The sequence below is a fragment of the Mustelus asterias genome, chromosome 11 (assembly GCF_964213995.1).
Source record: "Mustelus asterias chromosome 11, sMusAst1.hap1.1, whole genome shotgun sequence".
Classification (NCBI taxonomy): domain Eukaryota; kingdom Metazoa; phylum Chordata; class Chondrichthyes; order Carcharhiniformes; family Triakidae; genus Mustelus; species Mustelus asterias.
Window position 1 is genome coordinate 12,359,528 of NC_135811.1, and position 18,640 is coordinate 12,378,167.

General features: G+C 40.4%; 1 protein-coding gene across 3 annotated transcripts in view; it reads left to right on the forward strand.

The window, feature by feature from the left end:
• The window catches only part of slf2 (SMC5/6 complex localization factor 2), an 86,184-nt gene extending 68,081 nt beyond the window's left edge, over positions 1 to 18,103 (forward strand). For 2 of the 3 annotated variants that reach the window (XM_078223135.1, XM_078223137.1), the window contains exons 13-20: positions 230 to 406; positions 2,863 to 2,960; positions 5,770 to 5,857; positions 6,979 to 7,107; positions 9,776 to 9,853; positions 11,608 to 11,694; positions 13,532 to 13,600; positions 15,523 to 18,103. In XM_078223135.1, coding sequence (XP_078079261.1) covers positions 230 to 406; positions 2,863 to 2,960; positions 5,770 to 5,857; positions 6,979 to 7,107; positions 9,776 to 9,853; positions 11,608 to 11,694; positions 13,532 to 13,600; positions 15,523 to 15,654 — 858 coding nt within the window. In that variant the 3' untranslated portion in view covers positions 15,655 to 18,103. The remainder of the gene's footprint in view (positions 1 to 229; positions 407 to 2,862; positions 2,961 to 5,769; positions 5,858 to 6,978; positions 7,108 to 9,775; positions 9,854 to 11,607; positions 11,695 to 13,531; positions 13,601 to 15,522) is intronic. The other variant, XM_078223136.1, reaches the window with a different exon arrangement.
• The last annotated feature ends 537 nt before the right edge of the window (positions 18,104 to 18,640 follow it).

Genomic DNA, 18,640 nt, shown 5'->3' on the forward strand with positions numbered 1-18,640 from the left:
GTCACAAACCAGCTTATGGTGCAACCATGATCTGAGGGAGGGTCGGATCACAAGTCAGGGATCTGTATTTCAGTGTTTTAATCATGGATAATTTGCTTGCAGAGGGTGTAATCGGGAAGTTCAAATCAAGAAAAGGTCTTCTGGCAATTTAAAATCTTTCATGCTTTGTTGAGCTTGCTGTTCTCCAGAGTAACATGCCTGTTTTGTGTTTTTTTTTCAATTCCATTAGTATCTACTGCTCTGTACTTCAATTTGCCCTGAAGTATATTCGGATAAAGAATTAGTGTTGCTGATAAGCTTGTTGGGCAGAATCAGCCTCGAACGAGAGCTGCAGCTAACTCCTTTGAAAGATTTTCAGTGTTTGCTGGACAATCTTCTTAACAATATCAAGCAATGGAGCACAAAGGTAAGAGTGGGTTTACGGAAAGGTGTGGGATTTAACAGGTATGCATGACGGTGAAGTTATTTTATCAAAATAAAAATGATTTGAATAAAGAAATATTATTCCACTTGGGTGCATTTTATATTCAAGCACTCCTGGATTGGGTATGGTGTCATGTGCAGAATATATTTTGACAGAGGATGAAGTATTTCTTAGCTATTCCCGCAGGGAAACATCCCCTGCTCCCCCTGTGATTTTCTTTTTCGCTGTGCTGGTTTAATCAAGCAACAATGGTGTCACATCACTTCCTAGTTGGTGTTAATTGAAAGCAAGTTGGTGATGTGGATTCAGGCATACTGGGAACTGGATTATTGATGCTCCAGTACTTTTTTTGTGCAGGCTTCTTCCAGCTCAGAGAAAGAAAAGCAGCCTTCAGCTTAACCTGAAGAGATGAAACTGTCATCTTAATTAGTTTTCAGGTATTAGTTAAGATCACCAGCCTGATGATGTATGCGTTATCTGCTCCCTCCAGTACATAATGTCTTCCTTAATTGCATTTATCAGTACATAATAAAATTTTATGTCTTGCACAAGACTAGATTAATCTGCCCACCATTGGCTGGAGTGTACACTACTGCTAAAGAACCAATTAACGATTAATATGTTGCTTATTTTTAGAAAGCTATGGGTCATTCAAGTTCATTAGTAAGAAGTTCATGACATTATATTGATGGAGTTTATAACTACATGCAATTTTTGCATGCAAACATACAAAAAAGGAAATATCACTCACTCGGCATACACTTTATGTTTAGTTAATAGAAAATTGCATTACCTGATTGAGAAATCCACCATTGGGAGGGAGGGGTAGGGGAAAAACTAGGGTGAGTAGCTGGCTGATGGAATGGGTGGACAAAATTTAACTTGCTAAAAGTGTTCTTGGCAGCAAAAAATTCTGTAGCATCGTGATTGAACAATATTTTCCAGTGAATAAGCATGACTTGTGCCAGTTCTGGAAAATGTAGTTCTAGAGTGTGGCACTTTTGATATAGTAGAAGCAGGGTTCATGCAACTCCACAGAAGGCAGTGCTAAACTCTTATTTTATGTATATTATGCTGCTTATTTAACAACCTATGACAATCTATGGCATTACCATCACTGAATTCCCCACTTTCAACATCATTCTCTCCTGTTCACTGGGACCCTCAAGTCCCACCCACTCTGTCCGGTCACCAAGGTTATTGGTCATTGACCAGAAATTGAATTGGGCTAGTCATATAAATACTGTGGCTGCAAGAGCAGGTTGGAGGCTATGTATCCTGTAGCGTGGAACTCCCCAACGCCTGTCCACTATCTACAAAGCACAAGTTAGGAGCACGGTGGAATACTCTCCACTTGTTTGGATGAATGCAGCTCCAACAAACTGAAGAAGTTCAACACCATCCAGGACAAAGCAGTCTGCTTGATTGACACCCTGTCCACAAACATTCACTCCCTCCAGCAGAGTGGCAGCACTGTGTACCATCTACAAGATGCGCTGCTGGAAATCAAGCTGTTTCAACAGCACCTTCCAAACCCACGACCACTACCATCTAGAAGGACAAGAGTTGCAGATACCTGGGAACACCACCTGGAGATTCCCCTGCAAGTTATTCACCATCCTGACTTGGAAATATATCGCCATTCCTCACCGTCGCTGGGTCTAAATCATAGAATGCCCTCCCTAACAGCGCTGAGTGTACATACACCACGTAGATTGCAGCGGTTCAAGCAGCTCACCAGCACCTCGTCAAGAACAATTAGAAATGGGCAAAAAGTACGGATCTTGCCAGGGCCTCCCACATCCCATGACTATATTTTTAAAAATCTCAAATTTCTATGGTCTTCTATTCTGTTGTAAATAAAATAAAGATCCCCCAAAATAATCTGGCATGTTCTCTTTGGGGCAATTGTAAACTTCAATTAAATTTCAGCATATAAAGAAAAATTGCTGCTCCCAAGTCATCAATTGTAATGCAGTAAACTTGTGTCTATGTCACAACAGTTAATCCCCTCGTAAAATTGGCCATTAATCTGTCATCATAATATTCACAACCCCTGAGCCTGCAGCATATCACTCCTATGTATCACTGAACAACATGCAGACCAGGGAGTGTTGAGAAGCAGGTTATGAGGGCATATAGATAAGCTAAAACTTCAAAGTTGATAATTTATAGTTACTGCCTGGAAAGCATTCTGTGTAAAAGTGTAAGCTTGAAATTATTTAGCATGGGTTTGCAAGTAAATCTTTTAAAAATTTTAATTGGTTGCAAAAATCTATCTAGTTACCTTGGAAAAATTTAAGTTATGAGAGATGATGTGGAATAATTTGTTCTTTGCTTAGGTTATGTTTGTCATTTGATGTAAAACAAATTGACTTGTGTTTGTGTTGCTGGGTGTATGTGTGTGGTTTTGACAAGCTATCTTGATTTTTAAACAGCTGTTCGAGCTCTGCATGATTCTGAGTGACTTATCAGAACATCATCATAATCTTTTGTACCTGGTTCAACAGCTGCCAGATTTCTCAACACGAGGAAGGTAATACATCGTGCTGCACATTTACAGTTTTAAGATTATTTATTACTGTCACAAGTAGGCTTACGTTAACAGTGCAGTGAAGTTACTGTGCAAATCCCCTAGTCACCACATTCTGGCACCTGTTGGGTACACTGAGGGAGAATTTAGCATGGTCAATGCACCTAACCATGGGACATTGTTGGTTCTGTTTTAGCACAATAGCAACTGGTGTTATAATGTACTCAATGATAGCATTGGAATCTGTTAATGTAACCAACGGTAACATGCTGTGAGGGTCAGCTGACCCAGTAGACAATATGTAAAATGATGTGGTGGTCAGCTAACCCGGTATAAATAGAAAGCAGATGGGGATTGAGAGAAAATAGTGTGGCCCAGGGCGTGGCCTTGTGTTGGAATAATGGAGTTTCTTTATTAAACCTTTCTCTTTGATTTACTTTCTGAAGTTCTTTTATTGCTTGCAACTGAAGTGTTCTTATTGCCGGATGAACAACCGGTAATGCTTTTCAATGAGACTCTGAACCTGCTACCCCCTCAACCCATTAGACCCTAGGAAAAAGCAACCAGGGAACTGGTCAGATCCTAGAACTGTTTTTGTTGTGTTATTTGATTGGTTCCCAGAAAAACAGGTGGTTGTCTCCCAACGTTTGTGGGGCATATCGTTGCCACAACAGTTGGGAATGGGAATAGTCCATTGTATCCCTAGATCCTGTTTGACTGCTGTTCAACTAGATTGTGGCTTGATCTGCATTTTAGTTTCAGTTACCCACCCCACCTTAGTTTTGTGACCTCAATATTTTTGTCCAATCTTGGCTTCTGACAAATTGTAGCAAAATGTATGGATAGCAGTGGATGTGTTGGATAGATATGTGCTCCCAGATCTCTGAGCTGCTTTCTCCTCAGGCCAACATGGTTGATAAAGGAGCTACAGAAATGAGCATTTAAAAAAAATAACTGGCTTTCTGCAGCTCCATGTCATTGACAAATTCTTCTGACAATGATTTTTTTTTTGTAACACAGTGGATGTTTCATAAATATCACAACTGTTCTATCTTGAAGGTGAAGTATAATGTGCTGGCTCATTTTCCACGGTCAAGGTGTATTTCTATTTAGCTTAAATTACTGGGTCTAAATTGGAGTCGTTAAAATGCAAGTTCTGCTCGAAGACCATCTTTAACCTTCCTTTAACTTATATTGGGGCTTTGAGCTGGCAGTATCATTTATAGTCATTACTGTAAAAAATCATCTCAATGTGGTTTTGTCACTTAAAATATGGACCTTGCACAGTAAGTAGGTGTAAAGAGGAAGTACCAGTTTTATTGCTGAAGCTGTAACTCCTACTTGTCTAACTCAGCATCTTTTCTCTCCTCTCCTGCTCTGCTACTGTTCTTTTTAACAAAAGCAGCTTTGTTTGCACTTCCAAACCATTAAAAGGAAGGAAACCCGTAGAGTTCCATCAACAGCAAGTGCTGAAACCACACAAGTCCCATGCATATGTGCATGCCTGTGTTTGTGCTTTTTTTAGTTAATTCTCGAGAAATAGGCAGTACTAGCAAGGCCTGCATTTATTGATCGAGTGGCTCTTGATAAAGTGGTGGTGAACTGTTGCTTCAACTGCTACAGTACATATAGTGCAGAGGAACTTAAGAGCAGTAGACCATTCAGCTCATTAAGCTTGCCCCACCCTTCAATATGATCATGGCCAATCATCCACTTCAATGCCTTTTCCCCCCACATTATCCCCACAATCCCTTTGTCATTGGTACTTAGAAATCTGCCAATCTCTGCTTTATACTCAATAACTGAGCTTTCCTAGCTACATTGGGTAGAGAATGCCGAATATTCACAACTCTTTGAGTAAAAATAATTCTTCTCATCGCTGTCTGAAGTGGCTTCTCCCTTATTTTGAAGTGAATGTCCCTGGTTCTCTCGACACCGCAAACTGCCGGCTCCAAGTGGAGAGGATGGACTTGTGTCTCGACTCCCTAACCAGGGGAAACATCTTGCCTGCGTCTACCCTGTCTATTCTTTTAAGTATTTATTAGGTTTCAATGTGATCACTTTTCACTCTTCCAAATTATAGAGAGTACAGATCTAGTTTTCCCATTTTCTTTTCATGGGGCAGTCCAGCCACCCCGAACATGTGAACCTTCGTTACGCTCCCTCTGGAAATGATATACTTCGACCAATACTGCACACGTTATTCCAGGTGCAGTCTAAACAAGGTTCTATCCAACTGAAGCAAGACTTTGCTACTCCTGCACCCAAAGTTTCTGCAATTAAAGATTAACACATCATTAACCTTCCTAATTGCTTGCTGCACCTGCATGAAAGTTTTCAAAGATTTATTGACGAGGACACCCAGATATCTTTGTACATTTATTTACACTTTCTGATCTCTTATTTTAAGAAGTATTCTGTGCATCTGTTCCTCTTACCAAAGTAGATATCCTCATATTTTTCCACATTATATTCCATTTGCCCATCACAAAGCCTATCCAAATCCCCTTGAAGCCACTTTGCATCTTCCTCACAAGACACAATTCCACCTAACTTTGTGTCGTCTGTGAACTCGGAAATATCACATTTGGTCCCCCACATCTGAATCGTTGATGCATATTGTGAACAGTGCAGTAACTCCCATAGCATTATGATGCTATCACTGCTTTAGTTTAAAACTGTTTGCTCATTTATACCCTATTCAGTCAATAAAAATGACAATTGGAAAAAAAGAATGGTGAATGTAATTGTACAGGCTCAGGATTCTTAAAATTGTAGTAATTTGTAATTTAATGGACTAATATTTTTCTAGGCAACTAAGAAGACACCTTAGCTTAGTGATAATTTCAAAACTTCTAGACAAAGGAAGCATTTATGTACCAAAGGATCCAGATTTGAAGGTAGGCAAATTTCATTTTGTCAACAATACAGAAATGTAGATAGAAGTACAGTATGTGCACCTTCAAATTAACCAATTTAGTTGCATATAATATTTACAATTGTATGAAGTTTTCCACATTTAAAAAAAAGATATCTTTGAGTGTTAAAATGGGTCATAAAATGAGGAATATCTAACTGAGAAAGATGAAGGATTTCTCTGCAGTCTAGAAGGTTCTGAAAGGATTCACCTATGTGATACCTGGACTGTGGGTGGAGGTGATTGGTGATAAAGTTGTAGGTGATTGAGTGTGGTGACTACGGTTCGGAGAGACTGTCATTCTAATGGAGCAAAAAGATGAGAAGAAATTGATAGAGCTATTCACAGTTTTGAAGGATTCTAATAGGGGGAATTGGTCAGTAACTAGAGGCATAAATTTAATAAGTGCAATAAGTGAGTTGAAGATGATGTCTTTATGCAGATTGGCTGTTAGGATATGAAATGCTTCATCAGAACCAGTGTTACAGGATTGCATAATGGTCTTTTAAATGTTTAAAGTGCACTGAGAGACGATGGCTAGTTTTTAGGAACTTGGCACAGATAGCCGTCTGTACTTCAGAATTCTGAGAATCAGAAAGCTTAGGTGTGTGCTGAATATTAATCTTTTCATGATGGATGGTGAAAGTGATTTTGCACATGCTTGCAGAACAGATGAGCATAGGTTTTGAAGGAAAGTTAGTGGACATATGCAAATTTAAACTAGCTCATCAAAAACATCTGATCCCTCAGATTAGATGTTAGGAAAACTTAGCTCATCTATTCAATTTTTAAAAGACTCTGATTTCCTATGTTAAATTCACGGCATCTGTGATTCCAGAGTCTTCACCTAAATTTTCCTACCATGGGGAGATGTCCACTCCCTGTGTAGGTCACTTTCTGTGAAAGATTTCCTGATGGCCACCAGTTTGCTCTATACAGTTTCAATCTGTGTGTTTCGGATTCCACTTCTTTAGGTGGGCTGCTGAGAAAGAACAAAATATAACTTTGTGAATGAAACCTAATGGAACTGATGCACAGAGTGCAATAAAATCTCCAAATGATGTTTTAAACAGCGTGTGTGTGTGTGTATTTTCCTATCTCCAGATCTCTAATCTGTGTCGGTTCTTGTACATGATGAAACCATCCTCTTTGTTAAAAACTATTGAAGAAATGAGTAAGTCCAAACAGCAGGGAGAGCAAAAGGAAGCTACACTTACCGAACTTGATCAGCAGGTATTGCTTCAACCTCTTTTAAACAATTTCACTAAGTTTTACAGTAGAACTGCACTGAGGACTTTGGGACTGGGAGGGTTTTGGTGGTAACATGGGGTAATTATGAGGATGTAATAAATGTTTCAAAATTGTTGATATTTATCTGTAATGTACCTTCAAATGGATTGAGTGCCCTAATTTATCAGCAAATACACTACGCTGTTGCAGGCTCTTGAGTACAGTGCTGTAAGAACTTGAGACTTGGTAAACTTATTTAAATTCTGTTATATTGAGTGCTCTCACAGTAAGAAGTTTCACAACACCAGGTTAAAGTCCAACAGGTTTATTTGGTAGCAAAAGCTACTAGCTTTCGGAGCGCTGCCCCTTCGTCAGGTGAGTGGGATTTCAGTTCACAAACGGGGCATATAAAGACACAAACTCAACTTACAAAATAAAGGTTGGAATGCGAGTCTTTACAGGTAATCAAGTCTTAAAGGTACAGACAATGTGAATGCAGAGATGTGTATTGTCTCCAGCTGGGACAGTTAGTGAGATTTCGCAAGCCCAGGCATCTGTGCATCCAGGCATCTGTGCATCCAGGCATCTGTGCATCCAGGCATCTGTGCATCCAGGCATCTGTGCATCCAGGCATCTCACTAACTGTCCCGGCTGGAGACAATACACATCTCTTTAACCTGTGCTTTATGCTCTCTCCACTCACATTGTCTGTACCTTTAAGACTTGATTACCTGTAAAGACTTGCATTCCAACCATTATTTTGTAAATTGAGTTTGTGTCTTTATATGCCCTGTTTGTGAACTGAAGTCCCACTCACCTGACGAATGAGCAGCGAGTGCTCCGAAAGCTTGTGTGGCTTTTGCTACCAAATAAACCTGTTGGACTTTAACCTGGTGTTGTGAGACTTCTTACTGTGTTTACCCCAGTCCAACGCTGGCATCTCCACATATTGAGTGCTGCCATAATATACTTTTGAAAGAGCAAAATACTGTGGATTCTTGAAAGTAGAAAATTCTGGAAGTACTTAGAAAATCCGTCGGTATCCACAAAGAGGGAGAAAAACAAAGTTAACATTTCAGTTGAGTGACCCTTCATCAGGACTGATGTTAGATAATTTACAAATTTAACCCTCTTGTGGAAATGCTTCATCAGATACCATTTTTTCAGGAAATTGTACTTGGGGAACAGTGCATAGGTCTTCGGTGACAGCTTGCTGTAACATGCTCATTTAGGGAAATTTTAAACATCTATAACCAGGAATTTCTTATACACGAGCTCCCATTTGAAAAAAAATCCATGTTGGAAACTTGTCAAGACGCTGAATATGAATGTGAGCACTAATTATTCTGCTTGGTCAAGCAATGGATTTATATTTCCCTCCTAAGTTTATATGTTTCACTTGTGTGCAAAGTTATATACTTTTAAAGTGTGGATAAAAGCATATTACTGTGGATGCTGGAATCCGAAACCAAAAGAGAAAATGCTGGAAAATCTCAGCAGGTCTGGCAGCATCTGTAAGGAGAGAAAAGAGCTGACGTTTCGAGTCCAGATTACCCTTTGTCAAAGCCTGTGGTGACCCTTTGTTAAAGCCTTTGCAGGCTTTGACAAAGGGTCATCTGCACTCGAAACGTCAGCTCATTTCTCTCCTTACAGATGCTGCCAGACCTGCTGAGATTTTCCAGCATTTTCTCTTTTGGTTACTTTTTAAAATATATTTATCTGTGAAGAAGTTGTACCTGACATTTTGTTGAAAATTACCGCTTTTGGCATGAAAAATTCCCGCTGTCCTTAACAGCACTGCAGAATTGTGGATGAACTTTTGCTGTGCACTGAGTGAACTGCAGAGATTTGAAATCCTGCCAGGCTTTTCCTTTGAAAAGATTATTATCATGTTAAAGAATCCTCTTGAAATTTATGGGGAATACACACCATTATTCACACACGATGATGCAATGGCTCTAGATAAGGAAAACCTTTCAGTGCTACTTATTTATCTAGAAAGGCTCAACAGCGCAGCAGGGGAATTTCAGCACGTCTTGGCTCTACATTTTGAAAAAAAGAGCATTTGTTGTAAAACTTTTTTTTGTGGAGTTTTGAATTTCACTCTTTTTTAAAATCATTACACAAATTATTTGCCCCCCCCCCCCCAGCAGCAAGTTGGGCACCATCACATGAACCTAGGAAAAGTTCAATGGGACTGTGTAGTTTGGTGGATTAGCTGTCTACTCTGACTTCTGGGAATCAACATGTCTCAAACTGATGGGATCGGAAGTCTCTGCTGGTTGCAGTGGTCCCATGTGAAATGAGTTTGTCTACTCTGAATTCTATTCCCAGTTGGCTTGAAGCTGGATAAGACTTCCTTAATTTAGACCGTTCCCGTTTGGGAAATGAAAATGTTACTCTGAATCATTAATGCTCTACGGAATTTGTGGATAAAATGCATCGAGCTGCATAGAAGCTCAAATACTCGGCATCCAACTTGTGTAACTGGGAGCTGTTTGGTTCTTAAACTCTTAAGTATCTTGAGCACAAAATTCTTTACCTCAAAGATTTCGGACAAGTGTCAGGTTTTCCAAATTGTGGTCAGTTGGGAAATCAGTTTTAAAAATCTGTCAAAGGTGATGGATACTAATTTACAATTATTAAATGGTGCTTTAATTTGATTTACTAGGCCTATTACCTGTGCTACAATCTTCTCGTCTTAGCAAATGAAGTGGTGCACATAGAACATGTTCCTTCCAGTCAGCGGGTAAGTTTCTATTTGTTTTTCTTTCACTGGGGGTGAGGGGGATTATATTGCGTGCTAACATTGAAAGTAATGGTGTGGGTTTCACAGTTTATGATGACAGTTGTTGGCAAATAAAGCCAAATTCTACAGATGTTGCACGCCACCTGAGTGTTAGTTTTTTCTTTATTTTGGGTTAGTGGATTCTTTGTAGGTGAACAAAGAATGAGAAATTGTAGTTTCATACTTTTTTTTTAAGCAAGTAAAATTTGGACATGATTAAGAGGCATTATGCATGCCAGAAACCACCATCCATGACTGATATGACTAGCTTGCTAATCTTTTGCAGAATTGCACAACAGCAGCAAGGGATTTAGACAGACTTGTTTGTGTCTGTTAAAACTGTATGTTAATTTGTAACAATTGAAAACATCCAGGCAGAAAAAGCAGCCGTGGCAGAGTTCCATGTGCCATTGGCACCACGTGCACTGTCCACACTAGGGAGGCGATGGCCTAGTGGTATTATTGCTAGACTATTAATCCAGAAACTCAGCTAATGTTCTGGTGACCTGGGTTCGAATGCCTTTTCTTAGGAAGGATGTCCTTGCTCACGAGGGAGTGCAGCGAAGGTTTACCAGCCTGATTCAAGGGACGGCGGGACTGATGTATGAGGAGAGATTGATTAGCTTAGGATTGTTTTCGCTGGAGTTCCGATGAATGAGGGGGTATCTCATAGAGACTTATAAAATTCTAACAGGACTAGACAGGGTAGATGCAGGGAGGATATTCCCGATGGTGGGGGAGTCCAGAACCAGGGGTCACAGTCTGAGGATTCGGGGTAGACCATTTAGGACGGAGGTGAGGAGACATTTCTTCGCCCAAAGAGTGATGAGCCTGAGGAATTCATTACCACAGGAAGTAGTTGATGCCAAAACATTGAATGTATTCAAGGGGCGGCTAGATATAGCACGTGGGGCAAATGGGATCAAAGGTTATGGGGAAAAAGCAGGTTTAGGCTATTGAGTTGGACGATCAGCCATAATCGTACTGAATGATGAAGGGCCAAATGGCCTCCTCCTGCTCCTACCTTCTATGTTTCAATGATTCTAAATCCTGCCACGGCAGATGGTGGAATTTGAATTCAATGAAAATATATCTGGAATTAAGAATCTACTGATGACCATGAAACTATTGTCGATTGTCGGAAAAACCCATCTAGTTCACTAATGGTCCTTCAGGGAAGGAAATCTGCCGTCTTTACCTGGTCTGGCCTACATGTGACTCCAGCGCCACAGCAATGTGGTTGACTCTCAACTGCCCTCGGGCAACCAGGGATGAGCAATAAATGCTGGCCAGCCAGTGACGTCCATGACCCACGAATGAATAAAGGGCAGTTGTTGCAATTCATCGACGTCACTAAAACCAGGTTATTTGGTCGTTATCGCATTGCTGCTTGTGAGTTTTGCTGTGTACAAACACACATTATTTTCTCTGTTCATGGGATGTGGGCTCTGCTGGCAGTGTCAACAATTATTACCTATCCCTAATTGTTCCTGGCTGCTCCATTTCCTCCATGAAGGCAGTGGCTACTCTTCACAAGTACCTTATTAGCTGTAAAACACTTCTGGTTGCCCCAAGCTGGTGAAAGGTGCTATACAAATGCAGATATATTGTTTATATTACCAAAGGAGTGAGCATGTGCCTATGTCAACATGATGTTTCATTAATACTTTTACTTTACACAGTATTTGTTCATGTGAGCTTTTGTTTCCTTTCAGAATCATCTTATACAACTCTGTGCTGAAATAGAAAAATATGTCAAATGTGACATTAGAGAGGACCCCAAACTACTTTACCGAAGCAAGGTACTGAGTTAAAAACTTGTTGACTTTTCTTCTAACTGTGTCAAAGAACAAAGAAACCTACAGCACGGAACAGGCCCTTCGGCCCTCCAAGCCTGCACCGACCATGCTGCCCGACTTAACTAAAACCCTCTACCCTTCCGGGGACCATATCCCTCCATTCCCATCCTATTCATGCATTTGTCCAGACGCCCCTTTAAAAATCACTATCGCATCCGCTTCCACTACCTCTCCCGGCAGCGAGTTCCAGGCACCCTCTGTGTAAAAAAAAAAAAAACTTGCCTCGTACATCTCCTCTAAACCTTGCTCCTCACACCTTAAACCTGTGCCCCCTAGTAATTGACTCTTCCACCCTGGGAAAAAGTTTCTGACTATCCACTCTGTCCATGCCCCTCATAATCTTGTAGACTTCTATCAACCTCTGTCGTTCCAGTGAGAACAAACCAAGTTTCTCCAACCACTCCTCATAGCTAATACCCTGCATAACCAGGCAACATCTTGGTAAATCTTTTCTATACCCTCTCCAAAGCCTCAACATCCTTCTGGTATTGTGATAGTGTCATAGAGGTTTACAGCATGGAAACAGGCCCAACTTGTCCATGCCGCCCTTTTTTACCGCTAAGCTAGGCCTGATTGCCCGCGTTTAGCCCATATCCCTCTGTACCCATTTTACCCATGTAACTGTCTAAATGTTTTTTAATAGACAAAATTGTATCCGCCTCTACTACTACCTCTGGCAGCTTGTTCCAGACACTCGCCACCCTCTGTGCAAAAAAACTGTCCCTCTGGACCCTTTTGTATCTCGCCCCATTCACCTTAAACCTATGCCCTCTAGTTTTAGCCTCCCCTACCTTTGGGAAAAGATCTTGACTAGCTGATCCATGCCCCTCATTATTTTATAGACCGCTATAAGATCACCCCTAAGCCTCCTACGCTCTGGGGAAAAATCTCTATCTCACTGAAATGCAAGTGCCTTTTGTATGTTGCAAGGGACACCATTTCTGTCTGCTCTGTTCAATTTGATGCTCCTTTAGGGACCTTCTGCTCTGAAGCAGAAAACTTGCTGTAATTCAAACATTAAAACTGTTTTGGGGGAAAAAGGGTGAGGTCTCAAACAAAATTGAGCAGGCAGTTTGGTCAATTCTCTTGTGTCGTGTTGCCCTATATAACCTGCATGTTGGGTGTTCAGTCTGCAGTGCAAGGCTTGGGCTGGATCTTGAAGGACAGAGACTGAATCCCTGCAAGGTAGCCTAAGTATATAGAAGTCAGATTGTTGATGCTCCTATGGAACGCCTTGGGATATTTTACTGTTAAAGGCAGTGTATAAATTAAATGTTTTTATCTCAAAGGGTGACTTCACAGCGCACACATTTTGCCTTTGTGCTCGAACTTCCATCCTGCACCCTAGTGGAAAGACTGCTTAATGTCATTATGTAACTCAATAGGCAGCAAATTAGAGTGCTCAAATATTGAATTGACCCTGATTGCTAAACCATGATCTATAGCACAGCTGATCTTTAAACAAGAGTGTTACTGGGTACTTACCACATAATACAGGAAAAAGAAAATCGAGCTGTAGCTACTTTTATTTCGGTCTTTAGTGACCAGTAATTGAGTGACATTGGAAGGGCTGTGTTCATCGGTGACATTTTTCAGCCAGCGCATGTACATGTCCAACAAAATTGTTTTTAAAGTAATCAGCAGACACTCAGTTAGGTACTGGTCTACATTTCAGTTCATTTTGTCATTTCAGTAGAATTGCAACTTGAATCGATGTACATTTGGATAGTGGTGGGAGCTAAAAGCATATTGATATCTAACTAATCACTTTTTTGTGCAGGTGAAAGATTTAGAAGCCAGAACTCACGCAAAATGGCAAGAGTTGTTACAGCGCTCACGGCCTCTTCAGGTAACCTGATGCAGGGTAAACTCAGTGTGATAACTTTAGGGGAATTATAGAATGAAGTTGATTGAGAGACTGAGCAGTTTTCATCCTTGGGCTGTGGATTTGTGAGCAGCAGGGCCTGTAATTAAAATTACAGAATAGTTCAGTGTTTGCTTGCATGTGAATTTTAAATATACTGGAGCTGGAGTCTTCAACATCCTAGAAAAGCTGCAAGGTACCAGTCACCTTCTTGTTTAATGCCTTTTCAAATTTCATTTGATTGAAGAATGAAGAGACTCAACATTTTCTGAAGTTGGTGATTCAGTTTGAGTGCAGATCGAGCAAAACGTTCCATGTTCAATTTCTGGGCTGCCTGGAAAGCTGATTTCTTCTAAAGGTGGGGTGGTAGGATTGTGATTATTGACCTCAGTACCCTTAGGCGAGCAAGAAGAAAAGTAAGCCAATATGAGTGCATTGCAATTTGGGGGGCTAAGATCTGCGGGAAAACTGCATGGGTTTGGTGAAATGCCGAATGGCATTCGCAGTCCAAGTTCACTTGGAAACCCAAGAGCTATTGGCACCCTAAGAATACACTTGAGAGAAACTGGATTGTTGGAAGAGGTGTAGAAATGATTGGGGGGGGGATATGGGATGAGGTTCTGAAGCTGTGTATACGTGTGTGCATCTATTATCTTATGAAGCCTTTTACAGCCTCCTTGTCCATCTCAGGACCAGCTCTGCTCCACTTTTTTGTTCCATCATATCCAGGGAATTTCTAATCATGGTTAATTTTCATTTTCACCCCACCCTCCTTTGATCGGCGCACACTCATTTCTGGACTCCCACATTCTTAGCCCCTTTTCTTCCTCATGTTTCCCCCTTGGTAGCAACATCAGACGTAGGGTGTTTTTCCATGTGCACCTTGCCTGTCAACCACCACCACCTCAACCCTGTTTGTCATGACTATTTGTCAGATGTCAGTCGTAGATGAGTTGTCATTTGCACCACCTAACACTGCAAAAAGCAGCGCCAACGAGCTTGGCTCCCATTACAAAATTTCTATCCTTTCTGATTCGCTGTTGCTCCCAACCACTCTAAACATGTGCCCAATATTTGCCTAAGCTGAGCTTCCAACTCCCCGACTGTCCCCATCACAAAGACTATTTTTATCTGTGACGTAACTTGTCTCTGCCCTGACCTCACTAATAATCATAATTCACGCTTTTTGTCACTTCCAAACTTGATTGTTACAATGATTGTTACAATGTCATGTCATGTTATGTCATGCCAATGCCATACAATGTCACCTGATCGGTAAGGGAATTAGGGGTTATAGGGATCAGGCGGGTAAGTGGAACTGATCCACTTCAGATCAGCCATGATCTTATTGAATGGCGGGGCAGGCTCGAGGGGCTAGATGGCCTACTTCTGCTCCTATTTATGTTCTTATGCTGTGCCATCCTGACCTTCAACCTTGAAAAGTCAGGTCATCCACCCATGTTCTATCCCACACCGGTTCCATGCTGTGATCTATCTTTTGCTCCCGTCCTCATAATGTTGCAAATTTATTGTTGCTGTTTTTCTGTGTTTACTTTGGCCTATGACCTCATCCCACCTTATCTCTAACCTCCCCCACCCTACGAGCACCTCCATCTCTAACTGTTTGTACCTCACTACTACTTTTTACTTAGTTGCTGGTAGCCATGCTGTAAACTGCCCACTTCCCAATATTTGGACTTGCCTTCCCAAAGCCGACACTGCGCTCTCTTCCTCTTTAAGACACCCCATAAAGATCCACCTCTTTGATCAAGCTCTTGGCCATTGCTCCTTTGGTTTAGAGTCCCGTTTTTTTCACTCTGCTCCTGAAGCACATTGGAAAGGTTTTTGTTTAGGTTAACGTTGGTAAAGTGTACTTGTCTCTGAGATGTTCTGTAATTTTATTTTAGGGAAAACTTCACGACTATTGGGAACCCATGTCTGAAGATCGGAATCAGCTTAATCATTCCTCTGTGTTTGAAGAGGAGTCAGAACACTACATTGTTCAAGAAGTTAATGATAAAGATGTGGACATTGCTTAATGCAACAAGGATAGATTTTTTTTATAGTTACAAAGCTGCAATCCCGTTATATAAAAAAATGTTTAAACCTTAATCAGTTTGTGTTCTGGTTTTTGTTCTTAGACAGGAACCTACACATGGTTTGGCATAACTACTATTAGAATTTGTTATCGCAGTTAATGTTTTGATATTTTAAGCTCTATCAAAAGATTTATCAAAAAATATTTTGTAATAATGTTAGAGATCGAGTTTATTTATATAATTGCAGCCATGTTTGCAGTGTTTTGTAACGTCAATTTTATTGGTGTACATAAAAGTTTGCCTCCTTTTGTAATGTTCTCATTTTTATTGTACTTGATATTGTAATAATTGACTCTGTAAAATATTCTACTTGAAAATGTCAGCTTATTTTTGTTCAGCTTTATTCCATTTCAAAATCAAATTAATGGACTGTTTCATGTGGAAGATGCAATGAATTCTCAAATCACTAAGGAAGAAAACAGCAAATGACAAGCTGCACATTTATTGCATACTGATGCTGCGATCCTCTATAGCTTGCAGACTCATGACTCTGCTAATTGAGTTTGCAAGTATCTGTTCTCCACTTTCATATTTCACACACTTAGAATGTTCATGTGGTGTTAAGATTCTTCATCTCTTAATTTTTTTCCCCTTTCCTCTAGACCTCCCAATTTCCGATGGATTTTTCTATTTGCACTAGCAATGCAGTAAGACAGCCAACCCGAACCCTAATTTCTACAGGTGTATAGAATAAAATGCATCAAATGGCATTGATACACCTGGGTGGTTCAAATGTCTCAAACCAGGAAGCAAAAGTCTTGCGCAGTTATGTGCCACATGAACCTTGACATGTTTCTGCCTTTAACTCTGTTACCTACCTAGCTCTTAATTTATGTATTAAGTTGTAAATTTATTGCTGCTTCTCACCTTTTTAGGGACTGCAAACAGACAATTGTCACTTGACAATTTCGTAAGATTGTTGACTGATGACGAGTATTATTCGCCTGTTTTTGTTACGTAGAAAGTGCTGGATTATTCACTACCTGTGCATTTGTACTTGTTTTCTCTCCAACTAGTGCAGGGTGGTAGAGTTCATGTCTCCTAAGCATTACAGAACTTTCAACTGGAACCCAATGCCACAGCTTGTGCTTTTGTTATTAAAGTAAAACGGTGTGATTGTCTTCTTCAATCAGCTTTTTAAGATTGAATTATCCAATGGACTGACCTATTTGTCTGCCAACCAACCGTATTTGAACACAAGTGGAAGTGACGGTCACAAGTGCTACTGTCAGGTACACAATTTATATAAATGGGATATACTGCCGAATGAATCGTCAATTTTCACATCGGGAAGAGTACTGTTCCTGAAACTTTGACTCAGGTGCTTGTGAGCTACTGACGCCAATCCTAACATTGGCTGGCATGGCATTGTTGAATTTGCAGGTTGGTGGTGTACCCACTTACCCATGGTTGTGGGAGGTGGATTGCTGTATAACATCTCCATTTGACTGGGTTTCCCAGTCTTGCCCACCTCGACCTGGTTTCTGCCTCACAATTAAAGAGGAAAAGATGCGCGACCAAAGGCCCATGTGGCACGTGTCCCTGTTAGTTTATTGGAGGCCTTCTGTCTGTCAGACCTCTTTACTGGAACCTGGTGTTGGGGGGGGGGGGCTTCTTTTTGAGCGAGGTTTAAAAACAAGAAAGAAAGCACATTCACTTTTACAGCTCCTTGTCTGCCCCTCAGGAAGATGAATAATTGTGATCTGAAGACATTTCATTGATTTCCCCATCAAGAGTTGTAGCTCCATAGATTGGAACTAGTCTTGCCAGCCAGATCTTTTATTACTTCTAACTGTCATGGAGAAAACTTAATATTTTCAGCGAGAGATAGAGATTGAATGTTGTAAATGTTTGGATTTAAGTGCGTCTCTGATTTCGTATATAATTTATTATTCCAAATTCCATATATCTGCAGTCCCACATTTTAGAATATTTCTTTGAAGTAAAATATTTAATTATTAAATTAATTTGGGTAGGAATATTTCTAGCATTGTCCTTGGTGCACTGTTATGATGAGGAAGAACCTTGCTCTCCCAAAGTGTTGAAATGCCCATTGGTCCAAATGAGTGGTTTTGTGACCAGGTATTTCACGTTCGAATCTTTAACCAAAGAACACACGATTAAGTTTTCTACTGTTACTTAATCTACCTCAGGACAGGACTGAGCATTTGGGTCAAGAGCATTTGTCCTCTGGGCGCTTCCTTTTGTGATTCTGCCACCCTGCACTTTAGGCTCAAGAAAAGTGTAAAAGACTTGAATTTTTTTTCTGCTTTAAGGCAATTGTGTGATGAAGGAAATTTGCATTTTTTATTATTTTTTTAAAAATCGAGTCCTTTATACACAAAACAATTTTCACGTTATTTTGGCAAAATAAATTTTCTGTACTATTACGATGCTTGTGTTTTTTTTACTGCTTGAGAAGATATTATTTCTCTCCATCTTGTCGGGTCCAAACATCTTGTCTCATTTCACAATCTCAAGGGCGTGTTGCATTGAATATGCACAGAAAAGTGCGATTTGGACCAACAAGTTCATGCTGATGTATATCTCCATATCTATGCCGACCATATCAGACTGCAATCATTTAAAAGCTATTAGGTTATCCTAAGTCTACCATTTTATACTTCCTAGTATAAACATTTTGCTCCTCATTGCTTTAAAAAGGTTCTAACTAACACGCGGGGCCCTGAGATTGCTGGGCAGAGCTGTTATTTGAGTGCTAGGTATTACAATGATATTACATTGCAACCGATGTCAACACGAAGACAGTCACTGGAAATGTCACTTTTGATTACCTCGTTACCGTAACGGCTAGCGACAAATATCCTCAACACTGCCAGTTTACTGGCCACATTAAGGGGGTAGCCGTTAACTTCCAATGGGACAAATACTGAATTGACCATCTTAAGCCTTCTTGGCATAAAAT